The sequence below is a fragment of the Dermochelys coriacea genome, chromosome 15 (genome assembly GCF_009764565.3).
Source record: "Dermochelys coriacea isolate rDerCor1 chromosome 15, rDerCor1.pri.v4, whole genome shotgun sequence".
NCBI classification, from domain to species: domain Eukaryota; kingdom Metazoa; phylum Chordata; order Testudines; family Dermochelyidae; genus Dermochelys; species Dermochelys coriacea.
The window spans coordinates 32468244-32494302 of record NC_050082.1 but is presented as its reverse complement, the minus strand read 5'-3'; the positions used below and the strand labels follow the sequence as shown (position 1 = coordinate 32494302).

At 43.1% G+C, this 26059-nt stretch overlaps 1 protein-coding gene across 3 annotated transcripts in view; it reads left to right on the top strand.

Moving 5' to 3' along the window:
- Positions 1-26059, top strand: part of TTC28 (tetratricopeptide repeat domain 28) — a 504341-nt gene that overhangs the window by 158418 nt on the left and 319864 nt on the right. The window contains exon 1 of one of the 3 annotated variants that reach the window (XM_038373838.2): positions 13653-14483. The exons of the other annotated variants lie outside the window; for them this stretch is intronic. Within the exon in view, the coding sequence (XP_038229766.1) occupies positions 14457-14483 (27 nt within the window). The 5' untranslated portion in view covers positions 13653-14456. Of the gene's footprint in view, positions 1-13652; positions 14484-26059 lie in introns of those variants that run through there. 3 annotated transcript variants of the gene reach the window in all.

Sequence of the window (26059 nt, the reverse complement as noted above, 5' to 3'; positions counted from 1 at the left end):
TGGTCTGGAGTGGTAAAGTGTCCTACCATGGTGGATGGAATAAGGCTGCCCTCCCCAGAAACGTTTTGCAAAGGCTTTGGGAGTATATCCAGGAGAGCCACGAATGCCAGGGCAAATTAATCATTAAACATGCTGGCTTTTAAATCTTGTATAGTATTTTAAAAGGTACACTCACCAGAGGTCCCTTCTCTGCCTGGTGGGTCCGGGGGATACTGGCTCCAGGTCCAGGGTGAGAAACAGTTCCTGGCTGTCGGGAAAACTGGTTTCTCCGCTTGTTTGCTGTGAGCTATCTACAGCCTCCTCCTCATCGTCTTCCTCGTCCCCAAAACCTGCTTCCGTGTTGCCTCCATCTCCATTGAAGGAGTCAAACAACACGACTGGGGTAGTGGTGGCTGAACCCCCTAAAATGGCATGCAGCTCATCATAGAAGCGGCATGTTTGAGGCTCTGACCCGGAGCGGCCGTTCGCCTCTCTGGTTTTCTGGTAGGCTTGCCTCAGCTCCTTAAGTTTCACGCGGCACTGCTTCGGGTCCCTGTTATGGCTTCTGTCCTTCATGCCCTGGGAGATTTTGACAAATGTTTTGGCATTTCGAAATCTGGACCGTAATTCTGATAGCACGGATTCCTCTCCCCATACAGCGATCAGATCCCGTACCTCCCGTTCGGTCCATGGTGGAGCTCTTTTGCGATTTTGGGACTCCATCATGGTCACCTCCTCTGATGAGCTCTGCATGGTCACCTGCAGCTTGCCACACTGGCCAAACAGGAAATTGAAATTCAAAAGTTCGCGGGCCTTTTCCTGTCTACCTGGCCAGTGCATCTGAGTTGAGAGTGCTGTCCAGAGTGGTCACAATGGAGCACTCTGGGATAGCTCCCGGAGGCCAATACCGTCTAATTGCGTCCACAGTACCCCAAATTTGACCCAGCAAAACCGATTTCAGCGCTAATCCCCTTGTCAGGGCTGGAGTAAGGAAATTGATTTTAAGAGCCCTTTAAGTTGGAAAAAAAGGGCTTCGTCATGTGGACGGGTGCAGGGTTACATCAATTTAATGTTGCTAAATTTGACCTCAACGCCTAGTGTAGACCAGGGCTTAGTGTTAGACTGCATCTGCAGTTTGATTTGTGCTCTGAATGATGTTTTCTGGTATGGAATTATATACTTTGATGTTTTCTCACTTGCATGGTATTGCCTCCAGAACCTCAGGGAATTCAGAGTGAAACTCCTTCTAGTGCTAACTTATGCATGCAGAATTCTATAGTCACTGCAAGATCCCATTGAAGGAGATCATCTCTGTGATGATTGCACTAGGATGACCAGGTATCCGGTTTTGGACAGGAACACCTGGTCGAAAAGGAATCCTGACGGCTGTGGTCAGCACTGCTGACCGGGCTGTTGAATGTCCGGTTCGCGACACTACAGAGGGCCTGGCAGGCTCCCTGCTAGCTCTGCGCCACAGCCTGCATGGCTCCCGGGTCTCGAAGCAGCCAGCATGTCTGGCTCCTAGCCTTCAGAGCTTCTGGGGGGGTTCGTGTGCTGCCCTATCCATTGCCTGCAGGTGCAGCTCCCATTGGCTGGGTCATGGCAGGGGAGGAACTAGCGCCACTCACGAGTGATCAGCAGGTAGTTGTTGAGAAGTCACGTGGCACACACTTCTTCCACTGCTACCTGGCCCCTAGAGGTGCAGGGGGTGCTGCAGACCCCCCCACGTTTTATGCAGGGCTCCACTGCTGCTCCCCACACCCGGGCTTTCCGGCTGCCAGCCCTGTGTCCCGGCTGCCAGCCCCATGGCCGGGATCCCGGCAGCTGGGATAGACCCCAGCTGCAGGGCCGGCAGCCTGGAGGGACCCCAGTCGCATGGGTTGGCAGTCGGGACCCTGGGTGGAGTTTAACTGTTAATAGAAATGGATCAGTATCAAGCTTATTGGTTAGCCGGTTAACCGATTAAACTCTTAAATCCCTAGTATGAGCTGTAGCTGCTCCTGCAGCAAAGCCTCCTTGGAGACCAGTTTAATCACCAGAGCTACTTCGTTGGCATCATCAGTGCCTGCTGCTGATTCCCATCTGTTCCCATGCTGGATTCTGGGGTCAGCGGATCGCTTTTCTGGCTGACCAGATCATCGTGCAGCACTGCTGACTCAGTGGAAGAGGAAATATACAGTATCGAGTTTAAGTCCTCATAAACAAGTTCACAGAGGTGCAGTTCTGATTCCTGTCTTTTCAGTAGTTGGTTTGGAGTGACTTAATCTTTTCCCTGCACTGGCCACAAGTCTGGTAAATTTCTAATGTTGCCAGATTCTCTGCTGTTTGCTGGGAGGCATAGTCGTTCCCGGTACTCTTACTAAAATGGAATGTTTTGCTCGCCTCAAACCAGAGGTTCATGAAAATCTGGCTGTGCTCCTGTGACCAGGAAGCCTCACGCTTGGCAAAAGATTTTTGGTTGGTGGTCATTGCAGACTGAGGAGAAGGTTCACTGTGTTTGCAGCTCAGTTGTCAGAATAAAATTGAAGGGTTAAACGCTGAGATGTACTTGAACAAAGAGGGTTGCCTCAGTTTCCTAAGGGTTGATTGGCGACACACGGGATAGTGAATACAAAGGACGCTAGCCAATGGAATTGTGGGATGACATTGGCAGACCCCGCAGGGCTAAGTCCACTGCTGGATCCATGCTGCAAAAAAATAGGGCTTGAACTCTAGGTCTTACTGGACTCTGCTTCAGGCCCTCCACAGCTGTGGGGTTCTTAGGCCCTGGGTCTGAGTCTAAGAGATTTGTATGTAGACGGAAGTGGGGTAAGGGCTTGATCCTGAGTCTGAGCATGGGCTTACTTTGCAGTGTAGACGTACTCCTAGTGAGCTGGAAACATTCACCTTTGGTTGACCAAGATTATTTTCTGTTTCGTGGTTACACATTGTTAAACGAACTTGGCCACTGATACAGTTAAGTTTCACGGACCTGACAAGCACTTGAACTTGCTTGACTTTTACCAGATTCTCCTGGTGAATATGGCAGCTGTATGCCTGCGCATATTGGAGGCAGGGTGATCATGGATATGAAATGACTCCATACCAAGTGTAGGGAAGAGAAATTGAGAGCTAAATTAAACTGCATTTTTCTTTATAAAGAGTTCAGATAACTTTCAGACATTGGAAAGGCAAGTAATTGTTGCTGTTTCCTTCAGATACTAGTGTCATTCACATTACATTTATTTCAGATATTTCCTGTGGCTGTGGAAATAAGTATTGAAATTCTTCATCTGCTGTTGAAAAAAGATTTGTTTAAATATAGCAGAAATGCTAATCACTGAGTTAAGAATAGAGATTAACAGTGAGCCAGCTCACTTTCCCTGTGCATTGGTAGTGTGCATCCACATCTCCTGCTTTGCTTCATATTAATTATCTTTATGTAGGGAGAATTTCAATAGCCTTCTGTTGTTGACATCAAAAGAGTGCATTTTGCATTCTGCCTGTGAAACGAGCTCTGTTCTGGTATCATTATGGCATATGACATGATCTGGTGTCTGGGCATCTCCTTTCTTCTCTTTCAGATTTCTCTGGTGTTGGACACTACAGAGTGATACACACTAGTTTTTCAGAGAATGAGAAACAACACCTTTCCAAGTGCCTATGGGTCTGTTCTTGGGATGTTGAGGCATTACAGCTTGTTTCAGAGACACTGGATTGTGACCTTGGGGCCAGTGCAGCAGCATTCAACAGCAGAGGCTGAGAGCTTGTGTGATGGAATTGAGCTGCCCTGTACGCAGGGTTGCTCTCCTTTCCACATGGTCTGTACCTTCCATTAGAGTCAGCCAGAGTCCTGCACTCCTCAAGGACAGGAGGACTGGAAGTAGCTAAAGTTGACTGGTGAAGCTTTAAGGGACCAATCGGTAGGTGCCAAAACTTCACCAGTCTCTGTGTAGCACCCAAACATCTAATGACTTTCAGTATTCATCTTCAAACCAAGTGCTGTCAGGTTGGAGGCTCCATGGAGTGCTGTCTCATCCCCATTCAGCACAATGGGGAGACAGAGAGGGAGTAAAGTGACACGGGCATACGAGGAGCACAAGAGCATCAGGGGACATCTGAGAGCTTTTCCCTTGATAGTGTCTCACTTAATGAGCTGAAACACTATCTAGTGCTATGACATGATGTTTGATTTCAGAGTGCTTGCCTTTGCTCCTAGTGCTGCAAAGCTGTGGTGTGCCAGGCCAGGACTTCATTGCATTAGGCACTATGTATGTGCACATATTGAAAAGCTAGTTACACATCTGTGTAATGAATGCAGTCTTACAATTGGGTGGATCTTTCATTTTCCTTAGTCCTCTGGATCCTTTACAGTCTCAGTGCAGAAATGGATACTTGTCCTTACCTGTGACATTGACTTAATTCCTCTCAAAGTGAGGAAAGAGCAAGGTGAGGAAGCTGTTGGGCAGAATAAGCTTTGATAATACAGCCCAGATTTATATATTTTGTGTGTAACTGACTTTTCACTTTGCAGTTAGGAACACCGCACTCTGAACAAACTGGATGATGGACCCCAGCTCCTTTCCACTGTATAGAGGGTTGCTTTGCTAGATTCTCCCTGCAACAGTAGGAGCTGCTGTTCTAAATCATTTCAGTAAGCCTGGTTATGAACCTCAGGCAAACCTTGTTTTTTTCATATGCATTCAGGAGTTTTCCCTCCTGTAGAGAAATGGCTCAGAGCAGTGCCAATAGGTCTGGCTAAAGCTGTGCAAGCTTCAGGGCAACTCGGTCTACTGGAGAAAAGAACCTGGATGCTGAAGCCCTCCAAAGTCATGCGTCTAGCTGTGGCTCAGCAGTTGGGAAAACGTTGTAGAGCAAATACTCCAGCCATGACATGGCAGCTGGAATCATATGAGTGTTCCAGTAATAAATCTCTGTGTTAAATTACTTGAACTAGTAAATGAGAACTAAGATGCTGCTTGTCTCCTTAGTTTTCTTCCCCTGAGTTTCACCTTTGACCTCCAGTGATGGAACCTCAGGTCAACTGGAGAAATTGATTGCCCAAGAATTCAGGCAGGCGAAAGTCTCCATTAAATTAGAGACAAGTTACATTTGTTCCAGTATAGCGAACAGAACTGTGTCATGCACCCTTTCCCCTTGGAGCTCCTCTCCCAGAGAGTTTTATAGTAGATTACAAACCTCAACCAATGCTTCTGCTGGCAGTTTGTTTGGCTCTGTTTTCTGTGCATCACTAATGGATTTATCTTCTGAATACTTCTGTAAGGTAGGGAAGTGCTGTTGTCACCAATTAACCTAGAGGGAAGTGGGGGCACAGATTGGGCAATCTGCTCAAGGTCACACAGGCAGTTTGCGACAGAAGCCAGATCTGCTGAGTCCTGTCCTAGATCTTGACCATAAGACCATCCTTAGGGACAAAGAAGAGCTACAATGGTACTCCCTAACTGGGTGAAATGGGTTTCACCCTGAATTCTATGAGTGAAAGTCCTTGCCTGTTCTGGCAAATAGATGTGAAGTGAAAATCACTGACCTCACTTGGACCTACTTAGCAGCCTATGTATTCGTTTATTCCTGTCTAGAGGAAATAGGTTTACATGAGCATGTGCTAAAAAAACTTGTACCCTACTCAGCCTTGTCAGTTCATAATCTATTCTTTATTTTATTTATTTTTATTTATTTGTATTATTGAAGTGCTTAAGAGCCAGAGTCATGGACCAGGATCCATTATGCTAGGTTCTGTACAAACACCGAACACATTTACATTCACTTTCTCTTTAAAGCTGGCGGGGACAGAGCAGTTTAATACCAGCCTGTCCTTCCTGTTCCATCTTTTTCTATTTTCCATGTACAGTCCAAACTCCTTCAGTTTGCAATTTTATATGGCACTTTTATTGAATTTATCACTGAAATTACTGTCAATCATTGTGATCAGATTCCACTGGTTACTGAACACTGAGGCTGTTTATTCCATGAGCGTTTCAACTTCTTTATCTTTTCCTCTCACCATCTCCATTACACCATTAGATACTGTAGGATTAAACTCCTTGGCTTGTTTCTCATGTTAATATGTCTGTAGGCAGAGCTACAATCCAGCTGCCTTTTTGGCATCCTGCCCCAAACACTGATACATATACCTCAGTCCCCAAAATCTGCCTTTTCATTTGTTCTTAATAGAATCAAAGAAGAAAGATTTAATTATTAGAAATTAGCTGTAGTTCATTCTATTCCTTTAAATTTTAGGGGTTAAAAAAATTAAAAAATTGCCAGTAGGAAGATTGTGAAATGAAAGATGCTGAAGACAATAATGAATAAAATAATTTCTATTTTCTTCAATAGTATATTCAGAATTGTTCAGGTCTGGATGCCCAAGTCGCCCTTCAATAGTAAGATAAGGTAAGAAATTGTTTAGACAGCACAATTATCAGCCAAATCTCCTAATGGAGATTCTGAGATAATTCCATATCAGTGAGATGTGTATGTGTTTGGGGAGTGGAGAAAACCTTCCTTCTAGAGATGAACAGTTGTGAACAATGCTCTTCTTCTAATGCAAATGTGAATATTCTCATCTGTTGTTTGGGTTTGAATTGTAGGGCTTGTCTACATAGATATTTAGTGTATGTCTACACTTTGAGATGAAAGGTGTAATTTACACCTTGAGGGACAAACCCACTCTAGATCTGATCAAGCTGGCCCACTAAAAATAGAGTGTAGCTGTGATGGCATGGAAGGCTTGCTGCATCAAGTATGTTCCCGTCCAGGATGCTAGGTATGTATTTGGGTGGCTAGCCCCTTCTGCCATTCGCATCATCGCAGCCATGTTTCTATTTTTAGCGTGTTTACTTGATAAGAGCTAGGACAGGTATGTCTTCTTAATCTGGAAATTACACCTTCAGCTCCAAGTGTAGACCCACCTTTACTTTGTAGCAAGCCAGGATGTCACTCTACAGTGCACTAGCTTGGTATGTTCTGTCTGGCTGTGTGGATCCTGCTACTGTGCACTAAAAGTTCTGTAGTGCACTTTGATGAAACTTTGCGTGTGGTAGCATGGTCCACATGGCCAATTAGTGTGCAGCAAGCTATCGCACTGTAGATTTACACCCAAGTTTGCTGCACACTAAGTCTCAGTGTAGACAAGCTCTTAGATGCTTATTTACTTTTCATCAGATTCAAGTGCCTGATCTTCTTTATAAGAGCTTTCAGAAGGAAAAAATGGTAACCCTGTGGAAATGACAGTGCTCTGTGACACACTTTGTGTGTAATGGCACAGGAGACCAGGAACCCTCAGAGGAGTTCGGCACAGAAGTTTTTCCAAAGTGGGGAGACTCTATTTAAAACCTTCTTATGAAAACAGCACATTTACATTGTTCTCCATTTGAAATATTTTCATTATGAGAATTATATCTTCCTGGAGCACCTAAGAAAAGGCACTCATACCATGTTCATGAGCATGGTACAAATGCTTTGATAGAGACTAACTAATGAAACCAAGATATTTCTTATTTAGCCCAGTGTAACAGTGCCTTTTATTTGTATTGAACATAATGCATGAAGCAATGACAGTAGAACTAGCCCTCTGAACTTACTGTGAAGGGACAGGCCTTCTGTATTGTGTAGTGTATATGGTACTAAGGGGGACATCTTGGATTTTCTTCAAAGCAATGGGAAGGACAGTCCATCCCTGGGACTAGCAAATCTGTAATTACTTTTTGTTCTCAACTTCTTCCATTGCATCTTGCTGTTCGTAAAGGGTTCCAACATTACAGATAAGGCTGTAGACTGTATTAATAAAGAGCAGGTAATTGATATGTTTCATCACTACTTCATATTTCCTGCTTTGGCAATTCTCTCTAATTTAAGAACATCCATAATTTTAACTGTAACCTGCCACTTTACATAGCTCATTATGGGAACCTGGAGGCATTTGAGGGTCTCAAACACTTTAGAAAACTCCTTTGAAAAAGAATACTTAAAAGTAAACAGTATATAGATCATACATAACCCTGGCTTCTGCTTTCTTACCAGTATCTGACCATGGACTGATGAAATTAATTCTAGAATACATAAGGAACTAGCAGAAGCGAACTTGGAACTGCTAGCAGTTACCTTTGAGGACTTCTGAAGAATGGGTGAGGTCCCAGAGGACTGGAGAAAAGCAAAAATAGTATCTATCTTTAAAAATGGGAACAAAGACAACTCAAAGAATTTATACACTAGTCAGCCTAATTTTGATACCTGTAAAAATATTGGAACACATTATTAAACAATCATTTTGTAAGCAGCTAGAGGATCATAGGGTTACAAAGAATAACCAACATAGATTTGTCAAGAACAAATCATGCTAAATCAATCTAATTTCCTGGTTTGACAGGGTACTACTGGCTTAGTGGATGTGGGGAGTATGAATATATAATCTTGATTTTAGCAGGGTTTTTGACACAGTCCCACATGACATTCTTATAAGCAAACTAGGGAAATGTGATCTAGATGAAATTACTATAAGATGGGTACACATCTGATTGAAAGACTTTACTCAGAGTAGTTAACAATGGTTTGCTGTCAAACTCAGAGGGCATATTTAGAGGGGGTCAGTCCTAAATTCAGTATTATTCAATATTTTAATTAATGACTTTGATAATGGGGTGGAAAGTGTTGTTACAAAATTTGCAGAGGACACCAAGCTGGGAGGGATTGCAAGGATTTTGGAGGACAGGATTAGAATTCAGAACAATTTTGGCATATTGGAGATTTCAGCAACATGAAATTCAGTAAAGAGAAGTGCCAAGTACTTCACTTAAAAAGGAAAAGTCCAATGCACAACTACAAAATGGGGAATAACTGGCTAGGTGGTAGTACTGCTGAGAAGGCTCTGAGGATTATAGTGGATCACAGATTGAATGAGTCAACAATTTTCTGCTGATGTGAAAGGTTAATATTCTTGGGTGTATTAACAGGCGTGTCATATGTGAGACATATGGGAGGTAATTGTGCTGCTCTATTTGGCACTGGTGAGGCCTCCACTGGCATACTGGGTCCAGTTCTGGGTGCCACACTTTGCAAAAGATGTGGACAAATTGGAGAGAGTCCAGAGGAGAGCAATAAAAATGACCAAAGGTTTAGAAAACCTGTGAGGAAACATTAAAAATATTGGGGATGTTTGGTCTTGAGAAAAGAAGATGGAGGGGGGACCTGTTAAATCTTCAGCTATGTTCAGGGCTGTTGTAAAGTGGACTCAATTATTCTCCATATCCGCTGAGGATGGGACAAGAAGTCATGGGCTTAATCAGTATCAAGGGAGATTTAGGTTAAAGATCAGGAAAAATCTTTCTAACTCTAAGGACAGTTAAGCTCTGGAACAGGCTTCCAAGGGAGGTTGTGGAATCTCTGTCACTGGAGGCTTTTATGAACAGGTTGGACAAAAACCTGTCAGGGCTGGTCTAGCTTAATTTGTCCTGCCTCAGTACAGGGGTCTGGATTTGATAGCACCTTGAGGTCCCTTCCAGCCCTACATTTCTGTGATCTCTGCATAAAGCCCTGGAAAATTCTCCCAATCTGCCTCTACATCATCTTGGTAATCTTATCTGCTCACTGCCTACCTGAAGTGATGCACTAGACATCAGCCCCTCTCATGCAATCAAGAAAGAAGCAAAAGTGAGACTTTCCTGCAGAGCCAGGTTCTGGAATCTGTTTTGTGCCACTGGCCCTCCTGAGAAGGCCCAAATGCACCATGGCATGTGTGATTATTGTGAGTTTGTCCTCAAGCTGAGTCCTGTAGCTGCCTGCTATGGCAGGCACAGTGCCTGCTGGCTGGTTCTTATGCAGAATATATTTTGGCAACCCCACCTTAAGACAACCTGTTGTTTTGGTAACTTCAGTTCCTGAAGTCTGTGTAACCTTTTTCCAGGTCCTGTTCTGCCATGTAACTGTTCACAGAGCTTTTCATTGTCTAAAGAAGCCTGTAACTCCAGCATGCCATTGCTGTGACAGAGGAGAGGAAAAAATGACTCGTGTATTTTGCTGAATATGGGAGCCCACCTGTTGTTGGCACCTGTCCTCTAGTTTAAATATAAAGCACATTTGGAGAATGTGCCAGCTGAACTTATGGGCATAACAACTGCAGGCTGACAGTAGCACCCAGGAGGAATTTGGGCGGGGACTCTCTCATCACAAACTTAACCCAGTTATGCCCTAAAGCATCAGAACCCTTGGAAATTTTGTGCTGAATGTTTGTAGTGAAATTTGAAACTACCTGATTTGGTGTGGGCACTATGGGGTTAGAGGGTCCCCAGCCAGGGAAGGGACACTGGTCTGAATATCAGTCTGGTAGGTAAGCAGGCACCACTCAGACACTTAGCTTAGTTTAATGTGTTTGCTTTTATTATTGACTAAGATAGCGTTCAGTGCAGTGGAGAATTGTCTGTTCTTCTTGTTCTTCTTTCCCGGCACCTCTTCTTGCTTTCCCATTTCTTTTCTATCCGTTTCCCTTTCTTTCTCCCCATCTCTGATTTTTCTTCTGATTTGAATCAGCAAAATAAATGCCAAAAAAAAAAGATTTATTAGAAAATGCTATAACTCTTCTGATTGAAAAAAGGGAATTTCAAAGTGCTGTGTCTGTATGATGATGTCATCAAAGGATAGGTTTTCAGCCAAGTCCACTCCTGAGCAAATATCTTGTCGGAGGGACTCTGACCTTGTTATTAATATGATAGTAACACTCTCTAACTATGTGTCTCTGAATATTAATACAGTATGAACACATATAGACTTCAAAGGCATTTTGAAGTAGTCAACTGTAATTACAGGTTTCAGAGTAGCAGCCGTGTTAGGATTACCAAAAGAAACTACAGCATTTGCTCAAGAAACTCCCTGAAAAAGCCCAAGAACAAATCCGTACAGACGCACTCCTGGAACCCCGACCTGGGGTATTCTATCTGCTACCCAAGATCCATAAACCTGGAAATCCTGGACGCCCCATCATCTCAGGCATGGGCACCCTGACAGCAGGATTGTCTGGCTATGTAGACTCCCTCCTCAGGCCCTACGTTACCAGCACTCCCAGCTATCTTTGAGACACCACTGACTTCCTGAGGAAACTACAGTCCATCGGTGATGTTCCTAAAAACACCATCCTAGCCACTATGGATGTAGAAGCCTCTGCACCAACATTCCACACAAAGATGGGCTACAAGCCGTCAGGAACAGTATCCCCAATAATGTCACAGCTAACCTGGTGGCTGAACTTGGTGACTTTGTCCTCACCCATAACTATTTCACATTTGGGGACAATGTATACCTTCAAGTCAGCGGCACTGCGATGGGTACCCGCATGGCCCCACAGTATGCCAACATTTTCATGGCTGACTTAGAACAACGCTTCCTCAGCTCTCGTCCCCTAATGCCCCTACTCTACTTGCGCTACACTGATGACATCTTCATCATCTGGACCCATGGAAAAGAAGCCTTTGAGGAATTCCACCATGAATTCAACAATTTCCATCCCACCATCAACCTCAGCCTGGACCAGTCCACACGAGAGATCCACTTCCTGGACACTACGGTGCTAATAAGCGATGGTCACATAACCACCACCCTATACTGGAAACCTACAGACCGCTATTCATACCTACATGCTGCCAGCTTTCACCAGATCACACCACACGATCCATTGTCTAAGCCACGCTCTACGATACAACCGTATTTGCTCCAACCCCTCAGACAGAGACAAACACCTACAAGATCTCTATCATGCATTCCTACAACTACAATACCCACCTGCTGAAGTGAAGAAACAGATTGACAGAGCCAGAAGAGTACCCAGAAGTCACCTACTACAGGACAGGCCCAACAAAGAAAATTACAGAACGCCACTAGCCATCACCTTCAGCCCCCAACTAAAACCTCTCCAGCGCATCATCAAAGATCTACAACCTATCGTGAAGGACGACCCATCACTCTCACAGATCTTGGGAGACAGGCCAGTCCTTGCTTACAGACAGCCCCCCAATCTGAAGCAAATACTCACCAGCAACCACACAACAGAACCACTTACCCAGGAACCATTCCTTGCAACAAAGCCCGTTGCCAACTCTGACCACATATCTATTGAGGGGACACCATCATAGGGCCTAATCACATCAGCCACACTATCAGAGGCTCGTTCACCTGCGCATCTACCGATGTGATCTATGCCATCATGTGCCAGCAATGCCCCTCTGCCATGTACATTGGTCAAACTGGACAGTCTCTACATAAAAGAATAAATGGACACAAATCAGATGTCAAGAATTATAACATTCAAAAACCAGTCGGAGATCATTTCAATCTCTCTGGTCACTCGATTACAGACCTAAGAGTGGCTATTCTTCAACAAAAAAAACTTCAAAAACAGACTCCAACGAAAGACTGCTGAATTGGAATTAATTTGTAAACTGGATACAATTAACTTTAGGCTTGAACAGAGACTGGGAGTGGATGGATCATTACACAAAGTAAAACTATTTCCCCATGTTATTTCTCCCGCTCCCCTCTCTACCCCCACTGTTCCTCAGATGTTCTTTGCAACTGCTGGAAATGGCCCACCTTGATTATCACTACAAAAGGTTTTCTTCCTTCTCCCCCCGCCCCCCCCAGTTGGAATTGGTCATCTTAAGTGATCAGTCTCCTTACAGTGTGTGTAACAGCCATTGTTTCATGTTCTCTGTGTATATAAATCTCCCCACTGTATTTTTCACTGAATGCATCCAATGAAGTGAACTGTAGCTCATGGAAGCTTATGCTCAAATAAATTTGTTAGTCTCTAAGGTGCCACAAGTACTCTCTTTCAACTGTAATTAGTAATCCTCTGGGAATTGAGCTGCCCAGCTGAGGGCCTCTGCCCTACAGATGCAGGAGGTAGGGAGAATTCCTTACTTGCAGTGTAATATGTGGTGATTACATTACAGCGCTGTGTTTGGGGGGATGCATGTTGGTGTGGGGGCTGTTCATTTGAATAATAGAAGTAAGAGAGACCTATTTGCCTGCAGTCCTTCCCCACAGCTGCCTCTTCAGGATTGTTACTTACAGCACCTGCTTTTCTTTTCCCACTGTAAAAAATGTTGTTAAAGCAGAATTATTCTGCCTTTAAATGATAGAATACTGCTTCATGCATCTATATTCTTCCTACAGAGAGACCTCACAAATGCGAGCAGACAAAATGTGGAGCCACCTAAGGAAATAGCAAAGAAATGCAGTTTCTCCAGCTGCAGGGAACTGACCATAGGGGCTACAGGTTGTTACCTGGTTGGCTTTCCTTTTCTGACTGGTGTCTGGACTAAGGGCTGCCAGGCAGGAAGTTTTGGGTTTAGTGAGGTTTTGTTACTGTGCTTTTATGTGCATTGTGAGCATTGTGAGATGTCTTTATAGAACTTAATGTTTGAGCTTTTGTTGGTGTTTGTGCATTTCAGATTTGGAAAAGGACGAAGTGCAAAACTTCTTTAATATCTCTATTCCACGACCATGGAGTGCCTCAGCCAACCCTTGTTAAAGAAACTTTCAGACACACCATGATCTGGGGCATCTCTGTCTCATGAGACCAGAGTTTGTCATATAGGCTTCAGTCCAGATGCTTGAAAGGGTGCCTTTAACTCATTTGTCAGTGCTTTCTTCACTGGTGCCTTTGAAATGAAAGGCTTGCGTTATACTGTAATCCGTCAGTGGAAGTTTGGCTGTGCAGCGGAGATGTCAGAGGCACTAAGACCCAGGAGGCTCCTGCCTTGTTGGCTGGAGCAGGGCAGGCTGTGCATGTACAGAGGGAAGGAAGTCATTAGTGCAGGCTGAGCCGTGGAGTTTGGGGCTCTTGCTGGATTTCCCCACCAGTATTTAACTTTGTCCTTGTGGCAGTTTTTTGTGGGCAGAATTGGGCACCCAGCCAAGGCTGCTCCTTACACTGCAGGGTCTGTGAGGTATGTTCTGCTGATACACCTTTGGAATTTACTTCATGAAAATTTGACTGAAGCAGAAATGCATCCCGGAGTTGGGAATTCTTCCAGGCTGCGTGTGAGGGAATCATTGGTTTGATCTTTGTTAGCAGAGTAGCTTGGTTGGCAGTGGGAGTGTGTGTGTGTGCGTGCTAATTTCCTGCAGGAGAGAGAATTGCAGCTCCTACTTCACCAAGGCTCTTCCCTGAAGGAGAATCCCTATCCCAGGGACCCACAAGGCTGCAGGTCTCCCTGGAGAATGACCTGTCCAGGTAGTGGAGCTGCTGTTTCTGGGACTTCCTGATGGGTAGGGTTTTTATGGCATTTCCACCAGTTTTTCTTGAGTTAAATACCAAGAGACTCGAGACTTTTCCCCTTTTTCTGGCTCTGTAATTTCCTTCTCCAGTGACTATGGCAAAGATTTAAAGGGGCAGGACGGAGGCAGCATGACTTGCAGCTGCAGCTTCCCTGCATCCGCCACCAGCATCCAGACAATATCTTGATGCTCAACGTTTCTGCTTTACAAATATGATGAAATGGCAGCCCCGGAAGAAGGTGAGTGATGGTGAGGAGGTGGGATCAGCTGCCCAGTGTTCCCCCCACAGATAAATCCTGGGACCTTACAGCGCCCCACTGCTCTACATATGACCATGGTGAGGGTTGAGCAAACCCTTCCCCATCTCCCACAGGTAAATCCTGGGAGTGGGAGTGATCCTTCCCTCCTCGTCATTATAGGTGACCTGGGAATTGAGCAATTCCATGCCTCAGCTAGGGCAGCATACACGTTCTATTGCTGTTTTCACTATCACATTATTTTACAGCACCCAAAATATGCAGGGTGCTGTGTGGGGCTACGTTGTCCGCCTAGATTGTGACTGGCGGCATTAGTGAGCATTGATTTTTCTTCGCTTCCTTTGTCATTTCTCAACTCTGTTCCCTGCACTGGCCCACGGGTAGGAGGCACAAAGAGGAGAAAGGTGGACTAGTAGCTTTGTAGTGTAGGTTCTGGCCTGGATTCAGCCCCCTTGTGCTATAACCTGACAGAATGTGCCAAAAAGGGCTTTGGAGGTGATTGTGTACTGGAGAGCAGAAATCTGATGTAGATTTGCAGTGGGCACTGAACCCTGGGGAGGGAAGCACCAGCTCCTTACCTCTCGGGGTTGGGAGGGGAACAATGCCTTTTATTCATTCCTGGCTCCAATCCTTTGGAGATGTGTAATCAGGGTTTGGAGGAAGGTAAAAGCCTGCAGAACCTATTGTACCTCTTCCCACTGTTTCATTATGTTGAAAAAAGCGCTGAAATTGTACTTGGAATGGCCTAGCCCTGAAGGGGTTAATGAGGCTTGCAGGCCCACAACAGCTTCTCTGGGGTCCCACTGGGGGGCGAGCAGAACATTCACACAAACACAGGGATGGGATGGTCGGGAGGGTACAAGGGGTGGAGCTGCCTCAGCCTGTGTGCATGTGCCTGTGTTGGTGCATAGGTCAGCTTTGTTATTTGCTCTGCTTCTCGCTTAGAATGCATGCACAAATTGCATTCCTTCTCCTCCTGTAAGGCCATGAGTGTGTGCTGACCAGTGTGCCTGTATGAGTGCTGCTCTGTGTGCATTTGCCACCATGATTCCACCTCTGTATGCAACAGTGATTGTGCCTTTGTGTGTGTCTGACTGTGTTTGGCATACGGATCATAAATAGTAAATCTCTCTTTTCCGGCTATTTCCTAATATGGCTCCTGTGTTGGAAGCAGAGTCTACAAAGCTCGCTCAGTAGTTACGTAAAAATAAATTGCCATTGGCCACAGAAATAGTGTGTGAGATGAGGGAATGACCTCTCCAGCAGTGTGCTTTGAATGCAGTTAGCAAGTTGTCTGTGTTGTGGAGGCTCATTTTTGCTAACTTGTCTGGATTGTGATAACTATGCAGTGACCCTAGTGGTTTGCCGCATAGCAGGACATTTTTTAAAAACACATTTGGCAGTTTGTTTTATTGACATTCTTTAAAGGAAAATCTAGCAAACTGAATGTGCTGTGCCCCCCTCCAGCAATGACCCTCTGCTTCTGGCAGCTGTGGGCTATTATATTTCTTTGGAAAAACCTGCTTGAAGCTCTCTTTATAGCATGATGTGTGATACTGTGTTTTACATCAGGGCAGAAATAGAAATCATATGTGAAATGCGTGAGAGGGTCTCCTGCTTTGAGTGTTACTAGACACTGAAATGAACAGTGCTTCAGAATAGCGTGATTGGAGTTCGTATTCCCACTGCAGCTCAGAGTAATGGGTTAGGCTTCCATATCCTGACACCTCGTCTCGTCTCTTCTCTCCATTCAGAAGCCCAGAGATGTTCTTTTAATATTTCCAACCACTGATGTCTCAGATTAAAAACTGTTAAGTAGAAATAACTGAGGGAATGTAAGCTTGTTGGAGGCGTCTGTCCATTTATCAAGCTTCCGTCTCCATCTTCCTCCTTCAAATTGCTTTTAAGATGTCTACAAACTGTACATTCATAAATGTCTGTTTTTACTATTCCACCAAACATACAGTAACGTCTGTGGTTACGGCTGTGCAAAGCCCTCTAGGCCATGCATACAGAAGTATTGACTGAACCACTGAAATATTATTCTTGGCAGCTGGCTGGACTTTTTGACTCTAGAAGATTCTATTTCAAGTGTCAGGATTCACTCCACCGGATTGGCTCACCCTGGTGAGGCTTAAATCACAATACCAGAAGCTATATTTATTCTCTGCACTAATATCTAGTTCATAATCCCACATTATGATATTTCAAGCAACCAAACTTGATTCTGTAGAATGTGTAGGAGATTTTTTAATTCAGCCTCGGCTATCACATATCTTATTAATCTGGTAGTCTGAGTAAAAATAATTCCTTCTGCTGTGATGTGATGGAAACTCTTTTCATATTGTATTCAATTGTAGTATCGTACCAATAAAAATCCTAGCAGAGATTTGGTTTATTTAGTCAATGTTGCCAGAGTGCTCACATGAGCACGGCCAGGCTTTCTGCTGGCCTTGCATTAATGCTTTTGTAGTGTTAGGATCATGTGCTTTATTGAGCAGTTTCAAGAAAATAAATCAGGCAAAATACTAACAGATGGCACAGTAGTACCACTCTTACTCAGTAGATCAATATCATTTTAACAAAGCTAAGGAGAAGATACAGTAGCTAGCATTTCTGTAGCTTCCAGCTATGTTTAGGTATAGGTCAGTTCAGATAATGAAATGACTTGCCTTCTCTTGCTTATTAAACAAATGTTATGTTACAAAACCAGAAACTGCAAACATTTGTAAATGAGCAAACAGCATATTTCCTTAAATTTACCAAATGAGTGCTCTATTTTGATTTATTAGATTTGCACTTGCCCCCTTTTTGCCATGTTTTGTCTAGAGATTTTGAAGGAGTATATTCTTTGCCCCCAGGCTGTGTCCTTTCAGGTGCCTGGCTAAGTACCATAGGATGGTTTAACAGAGCATGCAACTTACCAGCTGCATTAGTGCATGGATAGTCCTGTAAATAGACTGAGGGTAAGCATCCTTTTTTCTGATCCTAAGGTGTAGCTATAACTTTTGAAGCGGCAAAGAGTCCTGTGGCACCTCATAGACTAACAGATGTATTGGAGCATTGCATGACATGCCTCCGATGAAGTGGGTATTCACCCACGAAAGCTTATGCTCCAATACGTCTGTTAGTCTATAAGGTGCCACAGGACTCTTAGTCTGGATCTGTAAAAGCGGCAAACACGGCTACCCCTCTGATACTATAACTTTGAGTCCATGCATTTTGCACCCAGCAAATAAATATATAAAAGGGATTGAAGTAAGCCTCTGCTCATAGACTATATGTATGATCGTAAAGTTAGAAAGATTCAAACTTTGTGTAATCAAGCAATTAATGTTAGCTGTTTTAGGGTAAATAGCGTAAACAGAACTGCAATTAAGAACTGTAAGGAAGGGGACGGTGACTAGATCTTCCAATGGCCTATCTATTCTGTCTTACACAAGGATTATGTGAAGCATGGCATCCTGGGAATCTCGCACCATGTGTTGTCTTACTGGTATTGGCAAGTGGCTCATTTAGAATTCCCCCAGGAAGAAGACAATCTATTTCCTATAAGGCCTCATTGTTAGATCCCATCTAACAATCATCACCACTGGGTGCTTGCACTCTCCACTCCAAACCCACCTGGTAGGCCAGTAGTTCCATCCTATAGACTTACAGCAGTCACCTGGAAGCGAGAATGAAGGTTACTTCTCCTGTAACTGTCTATCTTGTTCACAAAAATGGGCTCTTAAGAGAGAAGAAGCCATTGAATGAACAGCTTCACAGACTGACCACCAACTTCGGTTGGTGAGAGAGACAAGCCTTCAAGCTTACACAGAGCTTGTCTGGGAAACTTGTCTTCACATACAGTGCGACAGCTGCACCGGCACAGATGCACTGCTGTCACACTTTAGTGAAGACTTTCCTATGCTGATGGGAGAGCTTCTCCTGTTGACATAGTTAATGCACCTTTCTGAGAGGTGGTAGCTATGTCAATGGGAGAAGCTCATTGTCTACACCAGGGGTTAGATCAGTATTACTACATCACTAAGGGGGGTGGATTTTTCACACCCCTGAGTGAAGTAGTTATACCAATATAGGTCTGTAGTGTAGACCTCACCTCTGAGTGTCACATGTAAATACAAGATGAAATAGATAGCATGAGTAATTAACACCTATTTCAAGGAATCGTTCAAGGTGAAAAGAAAAGGAGTACTTGTGGCACCTTAGAGATTAACAAATTTATTTGAGCATAAGCTTTCGTGAGCTACATCTGATGAAATGAGCTATAGCTGTAGCTCACGAAAGCTTATACTCAAATAAATTTGTTAGTCTCTAAGGTGCCACAAGTACTCCTTTTCTTTTTGCGAATACAGACTAACACGGCTACTACTCTGAAACCTGTCATCATTCAAGGTGAAGTGGCCCATTAACAGCCAGTCATAGTGAAGAAAGGAAGGGGGAGAATAGCATCGGGGGGGGGGGATTGTCAGTGGGTTGTAGATTTTTGTAGTAAACCATAAATCCGGCGTGTTTGTTCAGTGGGCCACTGCACCTTGAAAGGTCCATTGAAATATGTGTTAACTACTTCTGCTAAACTGTCTGTTCTACCTTGTATTTAGCTGTGACATGCTGAGTACGTTTCCCAGACCTGAAGAAGAGTTCTTTGTAAGCTCGAAAGCTTGTCTCTCTCACCAACAGAAGTTTGTCCAGTAAAAGATATTACTTCACCCACCTTTTTATACTGGGACCTACACACACTGCAACAACACTACATACTAGAATTGTTAAACCTGGAACACTCCTGAAGCAGGCAGTCTGGGAAGAAAAGTGGGGTGGTCTGTGTTTCTAATGGTTATTAAACCTATCTTGTTTGTGATGGAAGGGGCTACCATGATAAATATAATAAGTGTCAGAGGCTGCTGAATACATAAGAACATAACATAAGAACGGCCATACTGGATCAGACCAAACATCCATCTAGTCCAGTATCCTGTCTTATGACAGTGGCCAATGCCAGGTGCCCTAGAGGGAATGAACAGGTAATCATCAGGTGATCCATTCCCTGTCTCTCATTCCCAGCTTCTGGCAAACAGAGGCTAGGGACAGCATCCCTGCCCATCCTGGCTAATACAGTTGGTCCAAGTATAAGAAATACACCCAGCAGCTGCATTTATGTCTGTTAATCACTGACTGGCCATGTCAGGTGTAGCTCCAATGGAGGATTCATTAAATCATTAATAAGAATGTAGCAAAACTTCTCTGTTATTGATGTGCTAAAATCATGTATGTTTACTGAGAGCTAAAGTGTCACATACCTCTGACACCGGTAAGGCTGGTTCATATAGCTTTGATACCAAACTCACCTCTACATAAATACTTCAACCTTTTCTGTAGGAAAGAAGAAAATCTGCTCCCAGTTGATTCAGGCAAATCTTACCCTATTGTGAATTATTTTACTTTCACAATAAGCTTCATCATTTTAACCAAGTCTGGACCTATTGTAATATGCTTTGTTTGAATGTTCTGTAAAGATTTTTAAAACATGTATGACAGTTTATAAACAAATTTCAGCTAGCTTTCCTACTTTCTAAAATATTTATTGTTTTCAGTTTAAAAATGTAATACTTGAGGAAGGGCAAAACCTTTTCTGGGTTTCCCCTTACATCTATGTCAATGGTCTGCAGTCCTAAACTGCTGTCAAGTGTTAGCCCTCTTCTTTGCAGATTGCCACTTGTTGTGGCGTACAAACGAACATCTGCTCTTGTCTAGGTTGAGAGCACTCTGCTTATTCCCTGCATCCCTGAGTTCATGAATTGAGCCCAGGTGAAAAGTGAATGCATTCTATAGGAAATCGCTACTGAGTCTATTCAAACAATGAGATCTTTCAGTGACCTTTTTTCTTACCAGTGATCATGCTTCTGTGGTGTATTGCTTAGAAACACTGCAGAGAAAACATCTTGACTGCTATCTACACCACTTGTGAAATGTCACCAGCTGAATTCCCCCTCTCTGTAGCAAACTGGGTAGACCGATTCCCTTGCAAGAAGAAAATTTGTTTGTAAATATCTAACTCCATATTGCTTATAGAACTGAAAGATGTTTCCTAGCTTGGGAGAGATTCCTAATTAGAATGAACAGGAACTCACTGAAATGATCATTTCTCCAGAACAGGAAGATTAATTGGCCCTTAGGTTATTTTAAGGGCAAGTTACTTTTGTGAATTGCAGGATGTGGTGGAATCAATTGCATTAAAAGTTAAGTATACTGTCTGGGCTTTTGATTTGCCAAACTAAAGCATCTCTGGCAAAATTCTATTCAGATCAGGTGAAAAAAATCCAGACAGATTGAGTAATGACAGAAGGCATGTAACTAATGTTGTGGCTAAGATATGAACTTTTATCTGTATTTTGAAGCAGTACTTGTCAGAAATAGGTCAGAATAATTAATTTGTATAGAAATTCCTATATTCACTATTTAGAGGGTATATTTAATGTCTCAGAAGAGCATTTACAAATCTGAGTCTGACTTTTAATCTAGTTTAATTAAAAGAAATTATAAGGAGTCAGTGTTGTTGGACAGTTAAATATTGTATACGTTTTCCTTTTATGGGTATTGTGAATTTTTGCTTTGGAAATGACATCCTACCTGAAAGCACAGCTCTGCCTAGGCTATTAATTATTTTCTGGCCAATGTGATAGGACAGCACTGCTTTTTCTGCATTCCTCCACCAGAGACCTGGAATGGAGACGCTTCCCCCCAAATCTGATGGCAAATCTGACGAGAAATATGGGTGGTTCAATTGACTGATGCAGCGGTTCAGAGGACTTTAGTTTTAATAACCTTTACTTTGAATTCGCAAAAAGAAAAGGAGTACTTGTGGCACCTTAGAGACTAACATTTATTTGAGCATAAGCTTTCGTGAGCTCACTTCATCGGATACATCCGATGAAGTGAGCTGTAGCTCACGAAAGCTTATGCTCAAATAAATTTGTTAGTCTCGAAGGTGCCATAAGTACTCCTTTTCTCTTTACTTTGAAGATGCTCTCATGATGAACTGTGGATACCTAGTTCCCTGAGATTTAAGTGAAGCAGCTTTGTTGTTCAGTTTCACATACCTAGATTAAAGACATGAAAATTATGTGCACCTGTTTTTTTGTGGAATCCATGCTACTGTCTTGTTGAAGGTTTTGGACAAAGAGGATAAACTTGCAATGCTTGACATCAAAGGAATATATGGAATAGACTAGAGCACTTTTTATCAGTGCTAAGATCTCCATAGTGTCCAATGCAGGAAGAAAAGGACAAAGAACATGAAGTCAGGTAAGGTAGTGGGTTACTTGGAGACTTGAAAAGACTCTAGTTAAAAACTCCTGGTACTTGCCTCATGAAGCATCTGTGAGATTCAAGTGTTCTGGAATTCATTTTGTTGCCTTAGAAATCCTGTACATGAAAGTAGATGTGCTTTTTGAAGGGAGGGCACTATATTGCTTGTAGAGAATGAGGTAATAATTATATGCCTGAAGTAGTGCAAACAGGTTAGAAGAAGAAATGACCAAATAATGCAAGCCCTATTGTAATGTGACACTTCATAATGTAATTGCATTCCTTTTCAGAGAGACTACAGGCTTTAATTTTAAATTAGTCTCCTTTATTTCAGAGGCTCTTTTCTGAACAGTTTTCCTGCTCAGTTATCTAGTCCATTGTTGTCTCCTAGGAAGAAACATAGAATCATAAAAATCTCAGGAGCTCATCTAGTCCAACCCCCTGCTCAAAGCAGGACCAATTCCCAACTAAATCATCCCAGCCAGGGCTTTGTCAAGCCAGGCCTTAAAAACCCCTAAGGAGGAAGATTTCACCACCTCTCTAGGTAAAGCATTCCAGTGCTTCACTACTCTCACAGTGAAATAATGTTACCTAATCTGATGTCCCCCACTGCAACTTGAGACCATTACTCCTTGTTCTGTCATCTGGTACCACTGAGAACAGTCTAGATCCATCCTCTTTGGAACCCTCTTTCAGGTAGTTGAAAGCAGCTATCAAATCCCCCCTCATTCCTCTTTTCTGCAGACTAAATAATCCCAGTTCTCTCAGTCCCTCCTCATAAATCATGTGCTCCAGCCCCCTAATCAAGGAGTAATAATATTCCCCTATCTAGATGATTGTTTACTAAAAGCTTCCATTCGGGCAGACGCCTTCGACATTACTCAGACGCCTTCGACATTACTCACAGAACGTTTGCCCTCTTCCTGAGACTAGGTTTACAGATAAATGTACAAAAATCAACTCTAAACCCTGTACAGAAGTTGGACTTCGTTGGGGCCCATCTTGACTCCCTGGAAGCCAAAGCATTACCACCAATGAACAATTTTAACCTCATCTCTTCAGTACTGAACAGTCCATGTGTATCGGCACAAACCTGTCTCCAATTGTTAGGCCATATGGTGGCAACCACATTTGTGGTATGACATGTATGTCTTCATATGCGCTGCCTTCAGGGCTGGCTAAGAACCATCTACGTACCACACAAACACAGCCTAAGCAGACACCTTACAATGTCGACCAAAGTCAAAGACTCTCTACATTGGTGGATGCTACCCAACAACATGTGCGCGGGAGTTCATTCCATTCAGAACCCACTCTCAATGATACTCACAACTGATGCCTTCTTGATCGGCTGAGGAGCCCATCTGCAACACCACACAATTCAGGGCAGGTGGTCTCCCCCAAGACATTGCTACACATAAATCTCTCAGAATTTCACACAGTTCGCAACATGTGTTTCCACTTCCTACCATTGATAAGGAAAAAGAGTATATAAATGACTGACAACATTGCCTGCATGTTTTATATAAATTGACAGAGAGAAGCCCAATCACATTCTTTATGCACTGAAGCCCTGAAACTATGGAACTCACGTATTCAGCACAATATCAGCATCACAGCGTTGTACCTCCAGGCTGTCAAAATACTATAGTGGACACACTGAACAGAGAATTTTTTCAGGATCATGAATGGGAACTAAACAACACGGTCCTACAGAATGTATTCCAACAATGGGGCCACCCATCAGTCGACCTTTTTGCGACATCCCAGGACTACAAATGCCTATGGTTCAGTTCGAGACCAAATTTGGAGTCTCAATCCTCGGGGGATGCCTTCCTCTTCAAATGGGAAGATGCCCTTTTAATCCCTTTGTTGTTGAGAGTGATGCACAAAATATATACTAACAAGGTCAAGATCATATTGATATCCCAGTGTGGCCCAGACAGACTTGGTACCCTTCCCTATTGCAGATAGCACACCACGCACTCTTTCACTCCTGCCAGACCTTTTATCACAGGACGCGGGATGGGTTCACCACCCGAACCTGGAGAGACTTCATCTGAAAGCATAACTCTAACATGGTTCCATCATGACAAACTAGACTGTTCGTTTGGAACAGATTATAGATGGTCAACCATGCGCAATACTTACCTTGAGAAACGGAAGTTTCTACCTGTGGTGCCAGAACAAACAAATTGGGGCCGTTTCCTTACCTATGCCCTTGATATTGGACACTCTCTTGGAACTAAAAAAATCTGGCCTCTCCGTTAGTTAGATCAAAGCACATCTCACGGCTATTAATGCCTTCTACCAGAAGATCAATGGGACATTGCTATTTGCCCATCCAATCACCAAACGTTTCCTTATGGGTGTGATGGATTGGACCCCCCCGTCAGGGGTGCCACCTGATGTGCTGGGGACCCACTGAGCTCACCTGTCCCTCCAGCCTGGGTTCCCCTTACTCTGTGTTGCTGTGACAGGCTCTCAAGCCCCCTTCCAGCACAGGTGTAGAATCACACACAGTCTGCATTCAGATCTGAGTGGGAGGACTCAGCTTGGGGATTTCCCAGCACTCAAGTACACACACCCTCTGGAGTGTAAACCCAAAATTATATTGTCTTGTGTTGTATAGAGACCTATATAGCATAAGCTTATGAAATTTGCCCCCTCTCTGAATGTGGAGGAAGATATGCACAGCTTTTTGTCCTCCTTCCCCACCAGTTATGAATTGCATAAACTGGGTTTTAGAATAAACAAAAAACAAGTTCATTAACTAAAAAGGTAAATTTTAAGTGATTTTAAGGCTTAGTAAACATGACAAAGCAGATTACTGAGCAAATAAAACAAAACACACAAACTAAGCTTGATACACTAATGAATACTGTCTACAAATAATTTCTCACCCTAAATGTTGTTTTAAATATGTTGCAGAATTTCTTGGGGGTTAACTGCACTGCTTGCAGTTTAAAACTCCAGGCATACCCTTCCCTGGCCAGACATTATTCCCAGCCCGGGCTCAGCCCCTGCCCCGCCCAGCCTAGTTCCTTTGTTCTGGTGTTTTCAGCAGTCTTCCTTCTTAGGCGGAGAAGAGCCTAAATTAACTTAATCCCCAGCCTTAAATAGGATTTGCATATGGTGGGAATCTTTTGTTTCCCAGTTTGGCCCCCCACCCCCTTCCCATGAAAAGTACCAGCATTTCAAGATGGTATCCTGTATCAGGTAACTTGATCACATGACCCTGCAGCGTCAAAGCAGCATCCTAGGAAACTTCTCAGGAAGAAGAGAGATTAGTATTTTCAAAGTCCTATTATCCTTCCTAATGGCCCATCCAGGCTGATTACATACTGTGTGGTGGGCATTCCCCAAATACACACACAGTTGTAATTGTTACATAGTCAGTATTCCTAACTTCAGATACAGAAATGATGCATACAAACTGGATAAGCACATTCAGTAAATCATAACCTTTCCAATGATGCTTCACATGACCCCTCTTGCATAAAACTAGGGCTGTCAAGTGATTAAAAGAATGAATCACAATTAATTGCTCTGTTAAACAATAATAACTACCATTTATTTAAATATTTTTGGATGTTTTCTACATTTTCAAATATATCGATTTCAGTTACAACACAGAATACAAAGTGTACAGTGCTCATTTTATATTTATTTTTGATTACAAGTATTTGCACTGTCAAAAAACATTATTTTTCAGTTCACCTAATACAAGTACTGTAGTGCAATGTCTTTATAATGAAAGTTGAACTTACAAATGTAGAATTATGTAAAAAAAGAAAAAAAACTGCATTCAAAATTTGTCACCAAATTTGCAGATGATACAAAATTGCTCAAGATAGTTAAGTCCCAGGCAGACTACGAAGAGCTGCAAAAGGGTTTCTCAAAACTGGGTGACTGGGCAACAAAATGGTAGGTGAAATTCACTGTTGATAAATGCAAAGTAATGCACATTGGAAAACATAATCCCAACTATACGTATAAAATGATGGGGGTCTAAATTAGCTGTTACCACTCAAGAAAGAGATCTTGGAGTCATGGTGGATAGTTCTCTGAAAACATCCACTCAATGTGCAGTGGCAGTCAAAAAAGTGAACAGAATGTTGGGAATCATTAAGAAAGGAATAGATAATAAGACAGAAAATATCATATTGCCTCCATATAAATCCATGGTACGCCCACATCTTGAATACTTCATGCAGATGTGGTTGCCCCGTCTCAAAAAAGATATATTG